This window comes from Capra hircus, chromosome 3, assembly GCF_001704415.2.
Source record: "Capra hircus breed San Clemente chromosome 3, ASM170441v1, whole genome shotgun sequence".
Classification (NCBI taxonomy): Eukaryota; Metazoa; Chordata; class Mammalia; order Artiodactyla; family Bovidae; genus Capra; species Capra hircus.
Window position 1 is genome coordinate 17,843,918 of NC_030810.1, and position 25,174 is coordinate 17,869,091.

Consider the following 25,174-nt stretch of genomic DNA (forward strand, 5'->3'; position numbering starts at 1 on the left):
AGGAATTGGAACAATCAGTTGATGCTTAAAGGCATCTCTACCACCATAAAATAAGTATTCACCCATATATTTTTCCAAGATTGTCTTACTATATTACTTCTTGCATTTCACTCTTTAACATACTTAGAATTTATCTTGGTAGATGGCATGAAATCATTTTCCTACCCATATCATTTGTAACTCTTCCTTGCCCCCCCTGATTTACAACAAATAGTAAGCATTTGGCAAAAACTATGTTGAATCAATGACATAATTAATGAACAACGGTAAAGTTTAGTTCACCAGAAAAAGTCTGACATTAACGATAATCCTAACAGTGATGAGAAGTTTAACCCATTTTATGAGTGTAATGGTTCTAATCCTGATCTTTAAACCAAGGTTTAGAAACCTCTGCTGTCCCAAGAAAAATCATAAATGGAACGAATAAGTCTGAGAAAAGCAAAGCTGTCTCTGGAAAGGAAGAGACAGAATTGAACACAGCACCCAGCATTTCCTTGACTTGGCCTTCAACATTTCATCATCATGACCATAACTTAATCCAGAACCAAATGCTGACACCGTTCAAACTACTACAGGGACCTCTCCAGTAGTGCCCCATCTGCTAGCCCAAACTTCCTGTTAAGAAACATATATGAAAAAATGAGTGTGAAAGTTCCTTAGTACCAAAACCCAATAAATCACATATCCCCCAAACCCTTTACACAGGCAGAGCACAATGCAGGAACTCAACCAGTCCACTGTGACAGAATTCATCCTGTTGGGCTTTGCCTCGAGCCCCAGGACCGATCCTCTGCTCTTCACCTTCTTTCTAGTCTTTTACCTGCTGATCCTTGTGAGCAACAGCCTCCTCATCACCCTCATCCACCAGGACACATGCCTCCACACGCCAATGTACTTCTTCATCAGTGTCCTCTCCATGCTGGACGTGTGCTACACCACCACAACTGTGCCCCAAATGCTCGTGCATATTCTCAGCAAGAAGAGAGCCATCTCTTTTGCTAGATGTGTGGCCCAGATGTACCTCTTCCTCTTCTGTGGAATCACTGAGTACTGGCTTTTCACCATCATGTCCATAGACAGGTACATGGCCATCTGCCACCCTCTCCGATATAAGGTCATCATGAGCCGCTGGGTGTGCCTCCTCATGGTGGGCATCTGTGCAGCCTATGGTGTGGTGGGTGGTCTATCCTATACCTTCTTTGCTATGCGCCTTCCCTACTGTGGCCCTAATGAAATTGACCACTACTTCTGCGAGGTCCCTGCAGTCCTGAAGCTGGCCTGTGCAGACACATCCCTCAATGATTTGGTGGACTTCATCACCGGCTTCAATGTCATTGTGGTCCCACTCTCCTTGATTGTCCTTGTTTATGTCAACATCTTTGCCACCATCATGAAGATCCGCTCAGCCCAGGGGCGGGTCAAGGCCTTCTCCACCTGTGCCTCCCACATCACCATGGTCACCATGTTTGCGATTCCATGCATCGTCACGTACATGAGCCCTGGCTCTGACTCCTTGTCAAACAGTGGCAAGAAAATGGCCCTTTTCTACAACATTGCCACAGCCTTCCTCAACCCTGTCATCTACAGCCTGAGGAACAAGGATGTGAAAAATGCTTTCCTCAAACTGATGGGAAGGGGCAGGGCCCCAGAGTGACACTTTAAAGATTAAAATCTGGGAAATATTACATGAGAGTGCACACTAACCAACTGCATGAAGACTCTTCCATAAGACCTGGAAGATGCTAACCACAATGCTAACCATTCAACTCTCCAGTGGGAGAGAACAGGGTGTTTGGCAATCAGCATTGTCTATGGTGCTGTGGTTTGAGACAAAGACGATCCAGAAGATCCAACACAGTGGTCAAGAGCTAGGACTCTAGTGCCAGGCAGACCAGGATGACACACTTGGCTTTATCAATTATGACATATGTGAATTTTTTCTATTAACATAATTAATCATGTGTTTTTATTTATTAATTTTTTTGGCATGTGAATTCTTACAGCTCACTTAACTCCTTTAAGGTTTGTATCTCTCCCTCAAAGGGAAGTTGTAATGATTAAATGAGATAATATACAAAATGTTCTTCATACAGAGCCTGACATACAGTAGTTTTTAGGGAGTGTTAGTTTCAATTTTAAATATCTTTTACTCATGGATGAATTATCAACCCTTAAATGGCCATGATCTTCCTGGTTAGTGGCAGTAACTGAATCCCTAGAGAGACATTGAAGAAAAAGGGTGATGGAGTTGGAAAGTGGAAGAAGGAAGAACTCATAAACTGTGAAGTGGAGATTTTTACGGTTGGAAAAGAACTTGAGAAGGATGAAATGAACCTATATGTATCCATCTATAAGCTGTGCCAGTTAGAGCATCTGGGCTCAGTTGAAGTTATTAGTATCTTGGAAAGGGGCAAAACTTTCCTTTATGACCATTTTTTTCTGTTCTCATATTTTTCTCTCTTCATTTCTCCTTTTTTTTTTCTAATGACATCCATTTTTAAAAACAATAGCCTGTCTGGATAATCTCAAGGAGGAGGGATTCTGTGCACTTAAGGATAAGAGAAATTAGAGGATGAATACAATGTGACCTCCAGATGCAAAACTTAGGGAGTTCAGAAAGAGGTTAAAAATTCAGTGGAGGTTTTTTGTTCTGTTCTCTCTTGCTTGAAGGGACTTTCCCTAAAACAATGTTTATTTCTCATAGAATCTTTACAAATATGAATTGTTTTTCCCATGTTTCATCAATCTGCAGGGTCATGGTACAGGGCATCACCCATATTTACTGACTGCTGGCTGCCACGGGAACTTCAGAACCAACAAAGCAATTCCCCTGATGTTCTAGAGACATGTCCCATAAGCTAGCATGGAGCCCCTTTGTCTTTTTCCCAACCTCTTGCTGATGTACACTCTCTATGGAACTCCTTACAAAAAAAAAATCAGCTGGGCTTGCCAAAAAATATAACATGAATGTCTGTTCCCTCTGTAACAGGCCAGGCTCCATGTCAAAGGTGCAGGTTCACAATTCCCCAAAGCTATTACCCAACCTCACCATCAGAGCATTGCATAATATGCAATTATGCAGCCAGAGCATTGCATAAATAATGAAGCAAAATTGAAGGCAAATAGCAACACAAAATATATAACTGCAACATACTTATAGACACATGAATAAAATCATTAACACAAAAGAAGCTCTTACAAATTGGTAAGAAAAATATACACACTTAGGAAAATTGGCAACAGATAGGACACTTTATAAAAAAGAAGTCTAAAAAGTTAATAAACACATGGGAAAATCATACCATAATAGGCACCAAAGAAATGCAACTTAAAATATCAATGGTTTTGCCACACATCAACATGAATCAAAATAATAATAAAATAATGATTTTTTAATATATAAATAAATAAAATATCAATGAGATACCACATTTTCACCTTTAGAATCTGTCAGAGTTTACACAATAGAGGAGAGGTGGCCTCAATAATAAATTGAGAACACAATAAAACATGGATTTTCATACATTGCCAGTGGGAGTACAGATTGACCTAAAAAGCACATTCATATTTCACACAACCAAGTGATAGTAATCAGTCTAGGCACTGGTTGTGTAGTAGCAAAGACCTTCGCAAGGCCCAGTCTGTGGCCAGAGCATTGCAGAAGATGTTTAATTCTATGCAGTCAGCCGTGTTCATAATTTAGGTTTTAGCTCCTTTAGAACATGTGGTCAAACAGAAAGTCAACACTGAAAGCAGAAAAACCAGCAAAGAAAATTTCAACTCAATCCCAGATATACTCAGCTCAGCAGCAGGCTACAAATAAGGGTGTAGAAGCAGTTATTCATTCTGAACCTGGTCCAGAGGGCAGCAGAGGTGAGGCCAACAGAGCCCAGGAAACCTACCTGGATGATCTCTGACACTGTCTCCAGCTCTGGGGGTCATGATTACTAGAGACTTGCAGAGCAGAAGCACCAGGCACATTACCCCTTACTCCATTACTTTCCTCTTACAGGGAGTCCTCATCTGTTCCCAGAGTGATACCTGTCAGAACTGGTTGCAGTTACAGATTCCTCTGTGTCTCTAATGGGATACATTATGCTCTTCTGGCTTCTAGAAGGTGATGGAAGTGTTGATCACAGAAGTGCTAGGTCTGCTTCTGATGAACACAGTGGATGCTGTCCCCACATTAAAGTGCCAAATAAGCAGAAGAACTATGCAAAAAAGATTTTCATGACTCAGAAAACCACGATGGTGTGATCACTCACCTAGAGCCAGACATCCTGGAATGTGAAGTCAAGTGGGCCTTAGGAAGCATCACTATGAACAAAGCTACTGGAGGTGATGGAATTCCAGTTGAGCTATTTCAAATCCTAAAAGACAATGCTGTTAAAGTGCTGCACTCAATATGCCAGCAAATTTGAAAAGCTCAGCAGTGGCCACAGGATTAGAAAATGTCAACTTCAAGAAGGGCAATGCCAAAGAATGTTCAAACTACACCACAATTGTACTCATCTTACAGGCTAGCAAAGCAATGCTCAAAATTCTCCAAGCCAATCTTCAACAGTACATGAACCATGAACTTCCAGATGTTCAAGCTGGTTTTAGAAAAAGCAGAGGAACCAAGATCAAATTGCCAACATCTGTTGGATCATCAAAAAAGCAAGACTTCCAGAAAAGCATCTTCTTCTACCTTATCGACTATGCCAAAGCCTTTGACTGTGTGGATCACAACAAACTGTGGAAAATTCTGAAAGAGATGGGAATACCAGACCACCTGACCTGCCTCCTGAGAAATCTGTATGCAGGTTAAGAAATAACAGTTAGAACTGGACATGGAACAATGAACTGGTTCCAAATTGGGAAAGGAGTATGTCAAGGCTGTATGTTGTCACCCTGCTTATTTAACTTCTATGCAGAATACATCATGAGAAATGCCAGGCTGGAGGAAGCACAAGCTGGAATCAAGACTGCCTGGAGAAATGTCAATAACTTCAGATACACAGATGACACTACCCTTATGGCAGAAAGCGAAGAACTAAAGAGCCTCTTGATGAAAGTGAAAGAGGTGAGTGAAAAAGTTGGCTTAAAACTCAACATTCAAAAAACTAACATCAAGGCACTGGGCCCATCACTTCATGGCAAATAGATGAGGAAAAAATGGAAACAGTGAGACTTTATTTTCTTGGGCTCCAGAATCACTGCAAATGGTGAAATTAAAAGACCCATGAAATTAAAAGACGCTTGTTCCTTGGAAGAAAAATTATGACCAACCTAGATGGCATATTAAAGAGCAAAGACATTACTTTGCTGACAAATGTACATCTAGTCAAAGCTATGGTTTTTCCAGTAGTCATGTATGGATGTGAGATATGGAGAAAGTATGAAGAAAGCTGAGTGCCGAAGAATTGATGCTTTTGAACTGTGATATTGGAGAAGACTCTTGAGAGTCCCTTGGACTGCAAGGAGATCAAACCAGTCAATCCTAAAGGAAATCAGTCCTGGATATTCATTGGAAGGACTGATACTGAAGCTCCAATACTTTGGCCACCTGATGCAAAGAACTGACTCATTGGAAAAGACCCTGATGCTGAGAAAGATTGAAGGCAGGAGGAGAAGGGGATGACAGAGGATGAGATGGTTGGATGGCATCACCAACTCGATGGACATGGAGTCTGAGCAGGCTAAGCTGCTGCATCTTGAAGGCTCTAGAGAACAGGCTCGGTAGTTGTGGCACATGAGCTTAGTTGCTCCCTGGCATGCAGATTCTTCCCAGATCAGGGATCAAACTCATTTCCCCTGCATTAGGCAGAGTCTCATCCACCAGGGAAGTCCCTAACTCATTCTCTTTAACAAGCATTTTAATTTGCCATATTTCATTTATCTAATTCTTTATTATTGAACTTTTGTTCATTTTCAACCTTTCACTATTTAAACAATTCTGTGACAAATGTCTTTGGACAGTTCTCCATATGTGAGTATTCTTTCCAGTGAAAGTGGTGGATTTTAAAACTTTCAAATTTACTAGGGGTCTTTACTCTTTTCACCTTGCTCCTAAATTATTCTTCTAAGTAGTTATACTAATGTACACCATTCATTCTCATCAACACTTGATAATATCATCTGTCTTAATCATTCTAAAGTTGCTATCTATCTCATAGATGGAAAATGGTGACATTGTTTTTGCTTCATTTGTAAGTCCCTGATTACTAGTGAATTTAACATCTGTTCGTGAGATTATTGGCAGTATTGAGTAGTGAAGTCAACCCTGGAGTCAGATTTCTGTATTCTAACCTCAGCTAACCCTTTACTAATTCAGTGATGATGGTCAAGTTACTAACTTCTGTGAGTCTCAGTTGCCTCATCTGTTAATGGACAGAATATACCATGGAATTTAGGGGGGTGTTGCTGCTGCTAAGTCGCTTCAGTCATGTCCATCTCTGTGCGACCCCATAGACGGCAGCCCACCAGGCTCCCCCATCCCTGGGATTCTCCAGGCAAGAACACTGGAGTGGGTTGCCATTGCCTTCTCCAATGCATGAGTGGAAAGTGAAAGTGAAGTCGCTCAGTTGTGTCTGACTCTTAGCAACTCCATGGACTGCAGCCTATTAGCCTCCATCCATGGGATTTTCCAGGCAAGAGTACTGGAGTTGATTGCCATTGCCTTCTCCCAGAGGGGTGTTAGAAGGGTTAAATGAGACATGAAAGCACTTATGATATAAAAAACTAACACTAACTGTTCAATGAATATGAGATATTTCACCTTTTCTTAATTTGTAGCTTATATGTTCGCTATTATTCTCATGCTCTGAATATATCTTCTTGGGAACTACCCTGGTGGTTCAATGGCTGAGACTCTGCGCTCTCAATCCACGGGGCCTGGGTCCAATCCCTGGTGGGGGAACTAGATCCCACATGCCACAATTAAGGATTCACATGCCACAACTACAACCTGGCACAGCTAAATAAATAAATATTTTAAAAAGAAAATATCTTCTCTCAGTTTATTACTTGTTTTCTTTGTTGAAAAAGTCATATAAGTTAATTCTTAAAGTTATATAATAGATGCAAACACATAGCTATCATCTTAGACTTGGAGACAACGATAGTTAACATTTTGAGGTCTAAAATTTTTTAATTGCTTTTATTAATATTTTGAAAAATATAGCACAATTCTTAAACAATTTATTGTTTCCATGACTTTTAAAATTTATTTACACAGTATGTATTCTTCTGTTACTTGACTTATTCACTCATTCATTACGTTTTGACATTTTTCCTCATTGATTTTTTTCACTGCTGAAAAACATCTTTTCACTTTTTTGATGAATAGAATAGAATGACTTATAATGAATAGAATTCTTAATGAACTTATGAGTCTTTTCATTATGGTTTTTCTCAAATAAACATATGTCAAAGATTTCCTTGATCTGCAAGAGGTAAGGCTGCAGAGGTGGACAAGATCCAGGGCAGGGGGTCTTTGGCAGCTGGACAAAGAAGCTGCACATGGAACTAATGTGGGCTACGGCCAGGGGGAGGAAAGTCAGAACTGCAGGTTAGAAAGCTGGCTGTAGCAGCCATGGGAATGTTTACCACCCCCAGAGCCTGTTATTGAATCCAGGCCCTGCCATTTGAGAAGTAAGGTGGGTCACGCTCCTGGAAACCTTGGTTGCCTTGAGTGGGCAGCCTGTGAGAGAGTGCTCCAGGCTGGGACAGAGGAATGTAAGAAAGGATACAGCTTTCCAGAGGTATGATGATAGAATGGGAGACAAGCAAAGACCTTCCTTTGATTTTTTAATTTTTTTAATACAAATTTATTTAATTGGAGACTAATTACTTTACAATATTGTATTGGTTTTGCCATACATCAGCATGAATCTGCCACGGGTGTACACGTGTTCCCCTTCCTGAACCCCCCTTCCACCTCCCTCCCTGTAGCATCCCTCTGGGTCATCCCAGTGCACTAGCCCCAAGCATCCAGTATCATGCATCGAACCTGGACTAGCAATTCATTTCATATATGATACTATACATGTTTCAAGGCCATTCTCCCAAATCATCCCACCCTATGGCAACCCACTCCAATGTTCTTGCCTGGAGAATCCCAGGGACGGGGGAGCCTGGTGGGCTGCCTTCTATGGCGTCGCAGAGTCGGACACGACTGAAGCGACTTAGCAGCAGTAGCAGTAGCATCCCCCTCCCACAGAGTCCAAAAGACTGTTCTATACATTTGTCTCTTTTGCTGTCTCACACACAGGATTGTCGTTACCATCTTTCTAAATTCCATATATATGTGTTAGTATACTGTATTGGTGTTTTTCTTCCTGGCTTACTTCACTCTGTATAACAGGCTCCAGTTTCAGCCACCTCATTAGAACTGATTCAAATGCATTCTTTTTAATGGCTGAGTACATATACTCCATTGTGTATATGTACCACAGCTTTCTTATCCATTCATCTGCTGATGGACATCTAGGTTGCTTCCATGTCCTGGCTATTGTAAACAGTGCTGTGATGAATATTGGGGTACACGTGTCTCTTTCAATTCTGATTTCCTCGGTGTGTATGCCCAGCAGTGGGATTGCTGGGTCATAAGGCAGTTCTATTTCCAGTTTTTTAAGGAATCTCCACAGTGTTCTCCATAGTGGCTATACTAGTTTGTATTCCCACCAACAGTGTAAGAGAGTGCCCTTTTCTCCACATCCTCTCCAGCATTTATTGCTTGTAGACTTTTGGATCGCAGCCATTGTGACTGGTGTGAAATGGTACCTCATTGTGGTCTTGATTTGCATTTCTCTGATAATGAGTGATGTTGATCATCTTTTCATGTGTTTGTTAGCCATCAAATGTGTTCTTTGGAGAAATGTCTATTTAGTTCTTTGGCCCATTTTTTGATTGGGTCGTTTATTTTTCTGGAATTGGGATGCAAGAGTTGCTTTTATATTTTTGAGATTAGTTGTTTGTCAGTTGCTTCATTTGTTATTATTTTCTCCCATTCTGAAGGCTGTCTTTTCACCTTGCTTAGAGTTTCCTTTGTTGTGCAGAAGCTTTTAATTTTAATTAGATCCCATTTGTTTATTTTTACTTTTATTTCCAGTATTCTGGGAGGTAGGTCATAGAGGATCCTGCTGTGATTGATGTCGGAGAGTGTTTTGCCTATGTTCTCCTCTAGGAGTTTTACAGTTTCTGGTCTTACATTTAGATCTTTAATCCATTTTGAGTTTATTTTTGTGTATGGTGTTAGAAAGTGTTCTAGTTTCATTCTTTTACAAGTGGTTGACCTGTTTTCCCAGCACCACTTTTTAAAGAGATTGTCTTTAATCCATTGTATATTCTTGCCTTCTTTGTCAAAGATAAGGTGTCCATAGGTGTGTGGATTTATCTCTGGGCTTTCTATTTTGTTCCATTGATCTACATTTCTGTCTTTGTGCCAGTACCATACTGTCTTGATGACTGTGGCTTTCTTTGTAGTAGAGCTGAAGTCAGGCAGGTTGATTCCTTCAGTTCCATTCTTCTTTCTCAAGATTGCTTTGACTATTCAAGGTTTTTTGTATTTCCATACAAATTGTGAAATTATTTGTTCTAGCTCTGTGAAAAATACCGTTGATAGTTTGATAGGGATTGCATTGAATCTATAGATTGCTTTGGGTAGTATAGTATACTCATTTTCACTATATTGATTCTGTTGATCCATGAACATGGTATATTTCTCCATCTATTAGTGTCCTCTTTGATTTCTTTCACCAGTGTTTTATAGTTTTCTATATATAGGTCTTGAGTTTCTTTAAGTAGATATATTCCTAAGTATTTTTTTTAATTTTTTTTTGTTTTGTTTTTTTGTTTTTTATTTTTTTAATTTTAAAATCTTTAATTCTTACATGTGTTCCCAAACATGAACCCCTCTCCCACCTCCCTCCCCATAACATCTCTGTGGGTCATCCCCATGCACCAGCCCCAAGCATGCTGTATCCTGCGTCAGACAAAGACTGGCGATTCAATTCTGACATGGTAGTATACGTGTTAGAATGCCATTCTCCCAATATTCTGAAGTATTTTATTCTTTTTGTTGCAATGGTGAATGGAATTGTTTCCTTAACTTCTCTATTTTCTCATTATTAGTGTATAGAATGCAAGGGATTGCTGTGTGTTGATTTTATATCCTTCAACTTTACTATATTCATTGATTAGCTCTAGTAATTTTCTTGTGGAGTCTTTAGAGTATTCTATGTAGAGGATCATGTCATCTGCAAACAATGAGAATTTTACTTCTTTCCCAATTTGGATTCCTTTTACTTCTTTTTCTGCTCTGATTGCTATGGCCAAAACTTCCAAAACTATGTTGAATAGTAGTGGTGAAAGTGGGCACCCTTGTCTTGTTCCTGACTTCAGGGGAAATGCTTTCAACTTTTCACCATTGAGGATAATGTTTGCTGTGGGTTTGTCTTATATAGCTTTTATTATGTTGAGGTATGTTCCTTCTATTCCTGCTTTATGGAGAGTTTTTATCATAAATGGATACTGAATTTTGTCAAAGGCTTTCTCTGCGTCTATTGAGATAATCATATGGCTTTTATTTTTCAATTTGTTAATGTGGTGAATTACATTGATTGATTTGTGGATATTGAAGAATCCTTGCATCCCTGGGATAAAGGCCACTTGGTCATGGTGTATGATCTTTTCAATGTGTTGTTGGATTCTGACTGCTAAAATTTTGTTAAGGATTTTTGCATCTATGTTCATCAGTGATGTTGGCCTGTAGTTTTCTTTTTTTGTGGCATCTTTGTCAGGTTTTGGTATTAGGGTGATGGTGGCCTCATAGAATGAGTTTGGAAGTTTACCTTCCTCTGCAATTTTCTGGAAGAATTTGAGTAGGATAGGTGTTAGCTCTTCTCTAAATTTTTGGTAGAAATCAGCTGTGAAGCCGTCTGGACCTGGGCTTTTGTTTGCTGGAAGATTTCTGATTACAGTTTCAATTTCCGTGCTTGTGATAGGTCTGTTAAGATTTTCTATTTCTTCCTGGTTCAGTTTTGGAAAGTTGTACTTTTCTAAGAATTTGTCCATTTCTTCTAAGTTGTCCATTTTATTAGATATAATTGCTGATAGTAGTCTCTTATGATCCTTTGTATTTCTGTGTTGTCTGTTGTGATCTCTCCATTTTCATTTCTAATTTTATTGATTTGATTTTTCTCCCTTTGTTTCTTGATGAGTCTGGCTAATGGTTTGTCAATTTTATTTATCCCTTCAAAGAATCAGCTTTCGGCTTTGTTGATTTTTGCTATGGTCTCTTTTGTTTCTTTTGCATTTATTTCTGCCCTAATTTTTAAGATTTCTTTCCTTCTACTAATTTGGGGTTCTTCATTTCTTCCTTTTCTAGTTGCTTTAGGTGTAGAGAGTTGCTTTAGGTGTAGAGTTAGGTTATTTATTTGACTTTTTTCTTGTTTCTTGAGGTATGCCTGTATTGCTATGAACCTTCCCCTTAGCACCGCTTTTACAGTGTCCCACAGGTTTTGGGTTGTTGTGTTTTCATTTTCATTCATTTCTATTAATATTTTTATTTCTTTTTTGATTTCTTCTGTGATTTGTTGGTTATTCAGCAGCGTGTTGTTCAGCCTCCATATGTTGGAGTTTTTAATAGCTTTTCTCCTGTAAATGAGATTTAATCTTACTGCATTGTGGTCAGAAAAGATGCTTGGAATGATTTCAATTTTTTGAATTTACCAAGGCTAGATTTATGACCCAGGATGTGATCTATCCTGGAGAACGTTCCGTGTGCGCTTGAGAAAAAGGTGAAATTCATTGTTTTGGGATGAAATGTCCTATAGATATCAATTAGGTCTAACTGGTCTATTGTATCATTTAAAGTTTGTGTTTCCTTGTTAATTTTCTGTTTAGTTGATCTATCCATAGGTGTGAGTGGGGTATTAAAGTCTCCCACTATTATTGTGTTATTGTTAAATTCCGCTTTCATACTTGTTAGCATTTGTCTTACATATTGCGGTGCTCCTATGTTGGGTGCATATATATTTATAATTGTTATATCTTCTTCTTGGATTGATCCTTTGATCATTATGTAGTGTCCATCTTTGTCTCTTTTCACAGCCTTTGTTTTAAAGTCTATTTTATCTGATATGAGTATTGCTACTCCTGCTTTCTTTTGGTCTCTATTTGCATGGAATATCTTTTTCCAGCCCTTCACTTTCAGTCTGTGTCTGTCCCTTGTTTCGAGGTGGGTCTCTTGTAGACAACATATATAGGGGTCTTGTTTTGTATCCATTCAGCCAGTCTTTGTCTTTTGGTTGGGGCATTCAACTCATTTATGTTTAAGGTAATTACTGATAAGTTATGATCCTGTTGCCATTTACTTTATTGTTTTGGGTTCAAGTTTATACACCCTTTTTGTGTTTCCTGTCTAGAGAATATCCTTTAGCATTTGTTGGAGAGCTGGTTTGGTGGTGCTGAATTCTCTCAGCTTTTGCTTGTCTGTGAAGCTTTTGATTTCTCCTTCATATTTGAATGCAATCCTTGCTGGATACAGTAATCTGGGCTGTATGTTATTTTCTTTCATCACTTTGAGTATGTCCTGCCGTTCCCTCCTGGTCTGAAGAGTTTATTTGTTATTTGTTGTTTTTCCCTTGCTGCTTTTAATATTTGTTCTTTGTGTTTGATCTTTGTTAATTTGATTAATATGTGTCTTGGGGTGTTTTGCCTTGGGTTTATCCTGTTTGGGACTCTCTGGGTTTCTTGGACTTGGGTGATTATTTCCTTCCCCATTATAGGGGAGTTTTTGACTATTATCTCCTCAAGTATTTTCTCATGATCTTTCTTTTTGTCTTCTTATTCTGGGACTCCCATGATTCGAATGTTGGGGTATTTAACATTGTCCCAGAGGTCTCTGAGATTGTCCTCAATTCTTTTAATTCATTTCACTTTTTTCCTCTCTGATTCATTTATTTCTACCATTCTATCTTCTGCTTCACTAATCCTATCTTCTGCCTCCATTATTCTACTATTTGTTCCCTCCAGAGTATTTTTTATCTCATTTATTGCATTATTCATTATATATTGACTCTTTTTATTTCTTCTAGGTCCTTATTAAACCTTTCTTGCATCTTCTCAATCCTTGTCTCCAGGCTATTTACCTGTGATTCCATCTTGTTTTTAAGATTTGGGATCATTTTCACTATCATTATTTGGAATTCTTTATCAGGTAGATTCCCTAACTCTTCCTCTTTTGTTTGGTTTGGTGGGCATTTATCGTGTTCCTTTACCTGCTAGGTATTTCTCTGTCTCTTCATTTTGTTTATATTGCTGTGTTTGGGGTGGCCTTTCTGTATTCTGGCAGTTTGTGGAGTTCTCTTTATTGTGGAGTCCCCTCACTGTGGGTGGAGTTGTATAGGTGGCTTTTCAAGGTTTCCTGGTTAGGGACACTTGTGTCAGTGTTCTGGTGAGTGGAGCTGAATTTCTTCTCTCTGGAGTGCAATGAAGTGTCCAGTAATGAGTTATGAGATGTCAATGGGTTTGGAGAGACTTTGGGCAGCCTGTATATTGAAGCTCAGGGCTGTGTTCCTGTGTTGCTGGAGAATTTGCGTGGTATGTCTTGCTCTGGAACTTGTTGGCCCTTGGGTGGTGCTTAGTTTCAGTGTAGGTATGGAGGCATTTGATGAGCTCCTGTCCATCAGTGTTCCCTGGAGTCAGGAGTTCTCTGGTGTTCTCAGGATTTGGACTTAAGCCTCCTGATTCTGGTTTTGAGTCTTATTTTTACAGTAGCCTCAAGACTTCTCCATCTATACAGCACCATTGATAAAACATCTAAGTTAAAGATGAAAAGTTTCTCCACAGTGAGGGACACCCGGAGAGGTTCACAGAGTTACATGGAGAAGAGAAGAGGGAGGATGGAGATAGAGGTGACTAGGATGAGACGAGGTGGAATCAAAAGAGGAGAGAGCAAGCTAGCCAGTAATCACTTCCTTATGCGTGCTCCACAGTCTGGACCGCTCAGAGATGTTCATGGAGTTATACAGAGAAGAGAAGAGGGAGGAAGGAGACAGAGGTGGCCAGGAGGATAAAGGGGGGAAATCAAAAGGAGAGAGACAGATCCAGCCAGTAATCAGTTCCCTAAGTGTTCTCCACCATCTGGAACATACAAAGAGATTCACAGAGATGGGTAGAGAAGAGAAGAGGGAGGGAGGAGATAGAGGCGACCTGGTGGAGAAAAAGGAGAGTCCAAAGTGGGAGAGAGCAGTCAAGCCAGTAATCTCGCTCCCAAGTAAAAATGGGTACTGAAGATTGGGTTCATAAAGGTACAAAATTGATAACAAATACCAAAAAGCAAAGATTAAAAATCTAGAGCAGAGGTTGGATTTTCAAAAATACAATATTAAAGAAAAGAAAAAAAGTCACAAAATTATAATATATATATATATATGAAGTTTGCTTTAAAAATAGGGTCTCCCAATCAAAAAATGGGCCAAAGAACTAAATAGACATTTCTCCAAAGAACACATTTGATGGCTAACAAACACATGAAAAGATGCTCAACATCACTCATTATCAGAGAAATGCAAATCAAGACCACAATGAGGTACCATTTCACACCAGTCAGAATGGCTGCTACCCAAATGTCTACAAGCAATAAATGCTGGAGAGGGTGTGGAGAAAAGGGAACCCTCTTACACTGTTGGTGGGAATACAAACTAGTACAGCCACTATGGAGAACAATGTGGAGATTCCTTAAAAAACTGGAAATAGAACTGCCATACGACCCAGCAATCCCACTGCTGAGCATACACACTGAGGAAACAAGAATTAAAAGAGACACATGTACCCCAATATTCATCACAGCACGTTTACAATAGCCAGGACATGGAAGCAATCTAGATGTCCATCAGCAGATGAATGGATAAGAAAGCAGTGGTACATATACACAATGGAGTATTACGCAGCCATTAAAAAGAATGCATTTGAATCATTTCTAATGAGGTGGCTGAAACTGGAGCCTATTATACAGAGTGAAGTAAGCCAGAAAGAAAAGCACCAATACAGTATACTAATGCATATATATGGAATTTAGAAAGATGGTAATGATAACCCTGTGTGTGAGACAGCAAAAGAGACACAGATGTATAGAACAGGCTTTTGAACTCTGTGGGAGAGGGATAGGGTGGGATGATTTGGGAGAACAGCATTGAAACATGTATAATATCATATATGAAATGAATCACAAGTCCAGGTTCGATGCATGATACTGAATGCTTGGGGCTGGTGCACTGAGACGACCCAGAGGGATGGTACAGGGAGAAAGGAGGCAGGAGGGTTCAGGATGGGGAACACGTATATACCTGTGGCGGATTCATGTTGATGTATGGAAAAACCAATACAATATTGTAAAGTAATTAACCTCCAATTAAAATAAATATATATTTTAAAAATAAAAATAATAATAAAAAATAAGGTCTCTTTTTTTTGCAAAGTAATAGTAGGTTATAAAAATGAAAATTAAAGGAGTAATAGAGGACTTAATAATTAAAAAAAATAAAGAATGATAGTAAAAATATATCTAGGACTTTCTCTGGTGTTGTTGTGGGCAGTGTGGGGTCAGTTCATCTTCGGATAGTTCCTTGGTCCAGCTTATATTTCTCAAGATCTATAGGCCCTCTGTAGTCGGTACTAACGACAGGGTTTTAATCTATTGCACCTTTCACTTCCAAGGTGGTTCCTTCTGTTTTAGCGTCTTCTGTTTCCTGGTCTCTTCAGTGTCTGATTTCCACCCTAACACAAGGCAGGTAGTGGTGGACACTTTTTTAGCTCACCTTGTTCTGTCGCGCTGTGGGGAGGGAGGGACGCTGCAAACAAATAACACTGGCCTGTGCTCGAAGTGTCTCAGCCACACTGGGCCTGCCCCTGCTCACGGCCCATGTGCCCTCCCTGTCCACACTGCTCAGGCTCTAGGTTGCTCCACGGGGAACCGTCGGAGGCTGGCCCTGGGCAGCATGCACCTCCCAGGTCTAAGCCACTCAGGTTCAGGCACTTGGGTAGTCCTCAGAGGCGCAGACTCTGTTGGGCCTGAGTTTGGTGCCCTTCCCAGGTCCAAGCAAGCTCAGGTGATGAGGTGTTTGGCGAGCGTGGTCACTGTGACCTATCCCCTCCCCCGTCCCTGCCGCTCTGTTTTCTGGGTGAACAACCGGCGCACCTTCTCAGGCGGATGTTGACCGTCCAGAATTCCAAGTCTTAGCAAAGAAGCCTGTTTGCAGTTTGGTAGATAATGCCTCTCTGGGGCCGCAATTGCCCCCTTCTGGCTCTGGCTGCCTGTCACCGGAGGGGGATGGTCTGCAGCCGGCTATCTCTGTTCAGTCCTTTGTTCTGTGCGTGGTCTTGGCAGTGTCTTAGGTTAGGGCTTTTCCCGTGGTAGCTATCTCACAGTCTGGCTTGCTAGCCCAAGTTAGTTCACTCAGATTACCCTCGGGGCATTCAGGCCCGGTCCTTACTCTAAGCAATGCAGCCTGCGCCTCCCTGCCCAGCCCCCGCTTGCTAGTGGCAGGTGCAGGCGTCTGCGCTGCTTCTCTACTTTGGGGAGTTACCATTGGGCTCGTAATCTGTGTGTTTTAAATATTTATTTATTTTTCCTCCCAGTTATGTTGCCCTCTGTGGTTCCAAGGCTCGCCGCAGACTCGGTAGTGAGAGTGTTTCCTGGTGTTTGGAAACTTCTCTCTTTTTAAGATTCCCATCCTGGGACAGAGCTCCGTCCCTACCTATTTTGTCTCTCTTTTTGGCTTTTATATTTTTTCCTACCTCCTTTCAAATACAATTGACTGCTTTTCTGGGTGCCTGCTGTCCTCTGCCGGCATTCAGAAGTTGTTTTGTGGAATTTACTACTACTACTACTACTAAGCGTGTCTGACTCTGTGCAACCCCATAGACAGCAGCCCACCAGGCTCCACTGTCCCTGAGATTCTCCAGGCAAGAACACTGGAGTGAGTTGCCATTTCTTTCTCCAATGCATGAAAGTGAAAAGTGAAAGGGAAGTTGCTCAGTCGTGTCCGACTCTTTGCAACCGCATGGACTGCAGCCTACCAGGTTCCTCTGTCCATGGGATTTTCCAGGCAAGAGTCCTGGAGTGGGTCACCAGTGCCTTCTCCATTTGTGGAATTTACTCAGCATTTAAATGTTCTTTTGATGAATTTGTGGGGGAGAAAGTGGTCTCCCCGTCCTATTCCTCCGCCATCTTAGGACCACTTCCAAGACCTTCCTTTTAGACCTGAGGGTCTCAGAGGGAGCTAAAGTCTGATTTAGCTGGACATGGAAACCACCAAACCCTGAACTCCCCTCCAGTGGAGGAAGAGGCCTCCGGGACCTAGTCAGTGGTGCAGTGGACTCCACACTGGGGTCAGGATCAGGATCTGGGGAGCAGAAGAGAGACCGTCACCCAGTAGGAATTGCTCGAGTGACCAATAAGGAGGAGAAAGAAGGGACTTCATCTGGGGAGTGTAGGACACAGCGAGGGCTGGAATGTGCCTCGTGCCCCCGCCTAAGGAGACCACTTTTCCCAGAAGCAAAGCTCTGCAGATGGGCTCTGCTCTCATCAGCCTCTCCCCTGTGTGGCTCCCAGCTTTCAGCCCAAACCCCAGTCTGGCTCCTGTGGGGAAATATTGGCCCAAGAAACAAATGTAACTCCAATCACCCTGGGCTCTGTGGGCAGGGGACCTTCTCATGCTCAGGAAGGATGGAGCCTGAAGTTTCTTTTGCCTTCAGGCAGGACTACCTACCCCTTGGCCAGAGATATCAAAAAGGGGGCTCCAAAGACTTCCTTGCTACCTCACTCTCTCAAAATTGCAGGAGGCAAGATCTTCCTGTTTCCTATCTCAGGTCCTTGATGCTACAATCCTTGCCAACTGAGGGACCACAAAGGTACCTGGCCCCTTCTCTTCTGCTTGAGAAAAGCTTCTCATCAAGTGACTTGAAATGACAGAACACACCCTTATGGGTCTGACACTGAAGAGGCCAATGGGTAGTTTCAGACCTCCATGGGCACCATTGTTTACTAGACACGTATTAAAATGTACCACGTCCTACATCAAATATAATGAAGATATCACTTCTAATATATGACTATCTAAGAATTGAATGAATTGTCATTGACTAACTGATAAAACGCTTACTCCTTGGAAGAAAGTTATGACCAACCTATATAGCATATTGAAAAGCAGAGACATTACTTTGCCAACAAAGGTCCATCTAGTCAAGGCTATGGCTTTTCCAGTAGTCATGTATGGATGTGAGAGTTGGACTGTGAAGAAAGCTGAGCACTGAAGAATTGATGGTTTTGAACTGTGGTGTTGGAGAAGAGTCTTGAGAGTCCCTTGGACTGCAAGGAGATCCAACCAGTCCATTCTGAAGGAGATAAGCCCTGGGATTTCTTTGGCGGGAATGATGTTGAAGCTGAAACTCCAGTACTTTGGCCACCTCATGTGAAGAGTTGACTCATTGGAAAAGACTCTGATGCTGGGAGGGATTGGGGGCAGGAGGAGAAGGGGAAGACAGAGGATGAGATGGCTGGATGGCATCACCAACTCGATGGACATGAGTCTGAGTGAACTCTGAGAGTTGGTGATGGACAGGGAGGCCTGGAGTGCTGTGATTCATGGGGTCTCAAAGGGTCGGACACAACTGAGTGACTGAACTGAACTGAACTGAACTGATACAAAGTTCTACTTACTAGTTATTTAGCTATTTACTAATTTTATTTTGCGGTATCCCTATTTTGACTCAAATATCATTCATGTCTCTATGTCTATAGATTAAAGTTACAGGACCCTAGACACTTTGCCTACAGTTTCTAATAGATGAAAGAGCCCTGGGGATGCCACTTGACAGAGGGAGAGGACCACTTCATGGCCTTCATCACCCTACACCTCCCAGGGGAGCTCATTTTTCTTTTCCTGGGGAAGGAGGAGCAGCTGAGAAAAGACCTGTCCTCTGAGCACATCCTGAGTCCCAGGACACGCCTTCCCCTCAGCAACACTCCTGTCCCAGGTGAGACTTACATTCTGGCTGCCCTACCTGACTTCCAGAAGGGCCTGGCCTGAGCAGGAGTGATGCTCCTAAATGGGATTCTGGTTCTTCCTCCCTGACCACAGGAAAGGGCTGCAGAAGCTGTGCCTCCTGGCTAGAGCCCTGGGGCCACATGCCACTCACAAGTGGCCTCTGAATCTGAGGGAGCTCTGCCCACAACCCCCTTCCCAGCAGAGTTATAAGATCGTGACAACAGTGTCCCAACCATTCTGGAGAGCAAGCCAGCCTGCAACTGCTCCCAAGCCATGCTGGGAGCTCTGGGGTGGAGCCCGGCCTGGTCTGCAGTTCCTGCTCACTTCGGTCTGTCTCTCCACATCTATGGGAGTGTGTTCATGGCTGTCTCTGCCTCTTTTTCTCTGTATATCCATCCATTCCTTTCTCTCTGGGTCTGCTATTATCTCTCTGTCTCTGCTTTTCTTTTCTTTCTTACTCTCCATCCATCTCCATCTTTCTCCTTCTGCCTCTGTTTGTTGTCTCTCTGTTTCTCTGCATCCAAAGTCTTTGTCCCATATCCCCTGACTTTTTTCCTGAGTATGTGGCTTTAGTGTTCTATTTGACTGGGTCTTCAGGCCTTTCTTTCCAACTTGACATATGTTTACTGCTCACTGTGCTACTGGATTTGCCTGCAGTAGAGTCATCTCCAGACACCCTGATTTTTCTCTTCTCTTTAGTCTACAGATGCTCCTTTGACTCACAAGTGTTTCTGGGTCTAGCCTGGGAGCCGGGTTCTCTGCCATCCTTCTTTCACTGTCTGTGAATCTCCCTCACCTTCCCACTCTCTCTGCCTCCACCCCTCTGTCTTGCTTTCCCTTCTCTGAAGTTGCCCCTGTCTTTTTGCCCTTGCCCTCTCTTCTAGATCCTTCTCTCTCCCTGGGAGACTGGCCTTGCCCCTTCCTCTCTCCACCTGCCCTGTGGATTGCCTGTTTCTCTTTCCCCCTATCTGGTCTCTGGAGGCTCCTTGCTGCTCCAGTCACAACCTGCTCAGCCCTCTGGTGCCTCTTTCTCTCAGACTTGGCTCACACTCCATCTTCCCGGCATCTCTGACAACCCTTTCTGTCTTTCCCTTGCCTCCTTGCCTCTTTCTCCTTTTGTGTCTTCATCTTGTTCCATCCGCTGACTCTTTGGGTCTCATATCTCTCTGCCTCTTTCCTCTAGTCTTTTGTCCACTCTTTACACAAAGAGAATAAACATTATCCCACCTTCCTCCTCCTTCTGAGTCCCCTCTTCTCCTCCTATTGATGTCAATTGCATGCCCACTGTCCATTTTCCTCTCTTCCTGTGTGTGCCCCCAGCCCCAGATTCTGGTTCTCAGTGCCTCTCTCTGCCTTCTTGCTTCCTGAATTTGTGTCTCTTCTTGGCTTCTGAGCTTCTCTATCTTTTCCCATCATTCTTTCTGGTTTTGTTGCTCTCTAGTTTTATCTATTTCTCTGAGTCATTCTTAGCCCCTGCAGATTGTTGCTGATGCTGCAGGAGGGTATCAGGGAAAGAGGGAAGAGCTGATGACAGGGGAAGGGAGGAGAAAACATATCTTCAGATCTTGACAGAATCATGTATTATTGCAATAAACCTCCTTTTTTACAGATAAGAAAAAAATCACCTGCTCAGAATCATGGCTCTCAATGTCAAAAGTGAAAATTCAAGACTACTTTGAGTCTTCTGTCTCTTAACCTGTGCTTCAGGAGAGTAGGTATGTGAGTAGAAGATAAATATAAGGGTCCAGTGTGAAAAGAAAACAATTTTTTTTCTGATTTCTATTACACCCTAACAAGGAGTAAGGCTGGTACCCCCAGCCCCAGCTATAACCAATTTGGTGACTAGCAGCTCACCCCTACCAGGAATTTGCAATCACACAATCCATTTCTGACTACTCATTGGTAATGTTTCTTTGTCAAATCTGGTTGTGGCAGGGTCAGAACCTGAGGTTCAGAGAGGTCAAGTAAATGGCCCTTAAGACATACAGCAAACCAGCCAAGCAAAGTAATGGCAGAAACTAGTACCCAGGCTCCACTTAGGACAAAGACACAAACTCTTCTTAGGGAAAGGAGTCCCAGGAGGCAGAGTCCTGTCACCCATATCTCATCTACCCCAACCCTGCAGGTACAAGCTGGAGGTAAAAACTAGGCAGCCTCTCATCACCAGGAACCTTGTTCAAGGGTTTCCATCTTTCAGGATTATCTCCTATCCAAAAGACTTTTACCTTAAGCAGTAAATGTATGTGTATTAATCTATATAAGCTGATTTCCAAGTGCAGCTCAGTGGAGGGGATGAGCTCAGAAAAAAGGAGAAGCTCTCCCTTCCATCTTCTTCCAGTCTTATCTAGGTCCAACATGTCTTTCTCCATCTCTGATCTTCCACTCTCATATCCACCCTTTTATCTAACTAGTCTGAATGGAGAAGACAAATCCCTATATATTCCATCTTTGAAGTATCACTCAAACTTTATTCCTTATTATAAAAGTTATTTATGTTTATTGTGTAAAAATTGGGAAGTTCAAAGAATTCCCTGATCATGGGAAAGACTGAAGGCAGGTGGAGAAGGGGACAACAGAGGACGAGATGGTTGGTTGAGTTGGCGTCACCGACTCAATGGACATGAGTTTGAACAGGCTCCGAGAGATAATGGAGGGCAGGGAAGCCTGGCATGCTGCAGTCCATGGAGTTGCAAACAGTCGGACATGACTGAGCAACTCAACACCACCAACAACAAAGGTGAAGGGTGAAGGTGAAGTCGTTCAGTCGTGTCCGACTCTTTGCGAGCCCATGGACTGTAACCTACTAGGCTTCTCCGTCCATGGGATTCTCCAGGCAAGAATACTGGAGTGGATTGCCATTTCCTTCTCCAAGGGATCTTCCCAACCCAGGGATCGAACCCAGGTCTCCCGCATTGGAGGCAGACGCTTTAACCTCTGAGCCACCAGGGAAGCCCCGACAACAAAGAATTTTAAAAAATAAATATCACCTGTAAATTTAATCACCAGAATGACCACTGTTAATGTTTTGGTATAATTATTTCCAATTCTTAGTCTGTGCATATGATCTTTGTACTATTAGGATTGGGCTATATATAGTTTCATATTCTGCTTTTTAACTTAACAATCTGTTGGAGCATTACTCCACAATGTGAAATAATCTACAAAACATTATTTTAAAGGTTGGTGTGTGCGTGCTCAGTTGCTCAGCTGTGTCTGACTCTTGCAGCCCCATGGACTATAGCCCAACAGGCTCCTCTGTCTGTGGAATCTTTCAGGCAAGAATACTTTAGTGGGTGCCTGTTTACTCCTCCAGGGAATCTTCCCAACCCAGGGATCAAACCCACATCTCCTGTGTCTCCTGCTTGTCAGGTAGGTGCTTTACCACTGAACCACCCGGGAAGCCATTTTAAAGGCTACAAGGTATTTAATCATATCAATAGACCATAATTGATTTAGCCAATTACCTGTTATAGGACATTTATGTTTTGTCCAGTTTTACCCATTAGAAGTAATACGCTAATAAACCTCTTTGATGAAAGTCTCTCCCCACACCTCTCATTTTTCCCTATGCAAATTTCTTAAGGTGAGTTCCGCTCAGTTCAGTGGCTCAGTTGTGAGCAACTCTTTGCGACCCCATGGACTGCAGCACGCCAGACTTCCCTGTCCATCACCCACTGCCAGAGCTTGCTCCAACACATGTCCATCAAGTCGGTAACGCCATCCAAACCATCTCATCCTCTGTCATCCCCTTCTCCTCCTGCCTTCTATCCTTCCCAGCATCAGGGTCTTTTCAAATGAGTCAGTTCTTCACATCAGGGGGCCAAAGTATTGGAGCTTCAGTTTCAGCATCAGTCCTTCCAATGAATATTCACACTTGATTTCCTTTAAGGTGGACTGGTTTGATCTCTTTGCAGTCCAAAGGACTCTCAAGAGTCTTCTCCAACACAGTTCAAAAGCATCAGTCCTTTGGTGCTCAGTCATCTTTATGATCCAACTCTCACATCAGTACATGACTACTGAAAGAACCATAGCTGTGACCATATTGACTTTTGTTGGCAAAGTGACATTTCTGCTTTTTAACATGCTGTCTAGGTTTGGCATACATGGCTTTTCTTCCAAGGAGCTATGACAGGTGAAATTACATACTGTAAAATTTTCCTACAGAAAGATTAATTTATTCCCATATGAATTCTTGTATCAATATATAAGAATTTTTCTTTTACTGTAAGCTGGTTGATGCCAGATATTATCATTTTAAAATAATTTTTTGTCAATGTTAGGTTAAAACTATTTCATTGGTGTTTTAATTTTCACTCTTTGATTACTATTAACTTTAAATTTTCATAGTTCATTAATCTCCTCTTTTGTAAATGGATTATTCATATTCTTGGTTATTATTGTTTTTCTTTATGAAGAAGCAATCTTTATATTCTAATGATATTAATCACTTGTATTCCACATATGCAACTGATATTATTAATTTTTTAACTTAGGGAAAAATTTCCTTTTTATGTAGCCAGAAATATTCATCTTTTTCTTTAGTTTTCTTCCTTTATTTTTATGCTCATGTGAAAGAAAGAAAATATTGATCTGGGCCATGGGGAACACAGCAGCTTGAGCATAATGTAGAGACAGGTAAATTGTGAAAGAACCAAATTTCCCTTTACAACTAAGTAGATCAGTTCTCAAAGTGTGTCCCCCAGAATCTGCATTACCTAGCAACTTATTAGAAATGAGAATTCTCAGGCTCCACCCAAGATTTTCCAAATCACAACTTGGTATGAGGCACAGCAGCATCTGACAAGCCCTCCAGGTGATTCTGAAGCACAGGAAAGTCTAAAAGCACTGAGTTAGAGGAACTGGGGGTTTGTGGCTGGTTGCCCTGGTAATAGGAATAAGGAGAATCCTAGAGCAGGGAGACAAAAGAGAGATGAGATGAAGTTCCAGGAAGGAGGTTAGAAACAGCCAGCTGGAGGATAGAGGAAAATCTGCTATACAGATGACTTACGGACTTTACAATACTGTGTTCATTTGTAAAATCATTTTCTGTTCTGTGCTTCAGTGTAAGTCATCATCCTTTAATCTACACCTTCAGGATGAGCCTTACAAATAGCATCCTTGTGTTGGTGAACTTTGGGGCATAAAGGAGAAAGAGAATAGGGATGAACCACTGAGGAGGTCAGTACTGACACAAGAAAGTCAATTAGGGGGGATCAAGGTTTGAACAGCAGCACAGATTTTAGAACAGAATGAACAGAAATGCACAAGAATCCCTCAACAATACTGAGGAAATATAGAGCAACTCAAATGTTGCTTTGTTTGCTTATTAGAGGAAAAATGGTCAACACCATGAGGTTGAAGGACTTAGAATATTCTGGTAATGCCAACAGCCTTTCTCTGTCCCATCATAAAATAAATATTCACCCATGTATATTTTCTCCTAAGTTGTTTTATAATCATATTTTTTGCATTAAACTCTTTGACATATTTAGAATTTATCTTGGTAGACTGTGTGAAATCACTTTTCCACTCATATTATTTTTAACTCTTCCATACCTCTCTGATTTTTAACCAATGGTAAGTTTTTGGCAAAAACATGATGAATCAATGACATCATTAATGAACACCAGTAAAGTTTTGTTGTCTAGAGCAAGGTAAATCTTAAACATGAAGTCAAAACTTCATGTAGAATCCACTTTAATCCCCAATTCTAAATTTAATGCTAATCCTAACAGTGATTAAAAAAAACCTTCACCCAAATAATGAGTGTAATAGTCCTAATCCTGATCTTTAAACCAAGGCTTAGAAATCTCTGTTGTCCCAAGAAAAGCAGAAAACAGGCTGAATAACAGAGAGAAAAGTAAGTCTGTCTCAGGAAGGGAGTAACAGGATGGAACATCGAATACAGCACTCCCTGACTTGGTCTTCTCTGTTTCATAATAATGACCCTCAACTTAATTCCAAACCAAACCCCCAAATCATTCCAACTATTATGGGGACACATCCAGTAGTACCCCCAACTGCTAATTTAAACTTCCTGTTAGGAGACATAAATGAAACAATAAGTGTGAAAATTCCTTGGCACCAAAACCCAATAAATCACATATCCCCCAAACTCTTTAAACAGGCCGAGCACA

At 41.5% G+C, this 25,174-nt stretch overlaps 1 protein-coding gene across 1 annotated transcript; it reads left to right on the plus strand.

Moving 5' to 3' along the window:
- On the plus strand, positions 716–1,654 carry LOC102189027 (olfactory receptor 2D2-like). Its single transcript, XM_005701499.2, has one exon. The coding sequence runs from the start codon at positions 716–718 to the stop codon at positions 1,652–1,654; it is 939 nt and encodes a 312-aa protein (XP_005701556.2).

Excerpts from the sequence above, each read along its gene's own strand:
- LOC102189027 (XM_005701499.2), top strand. The coding sequence starts at position 716 with ATGCAGGAACTCAACCAGTCCACTGTGACAGAATTCATCCTGTTGGGC.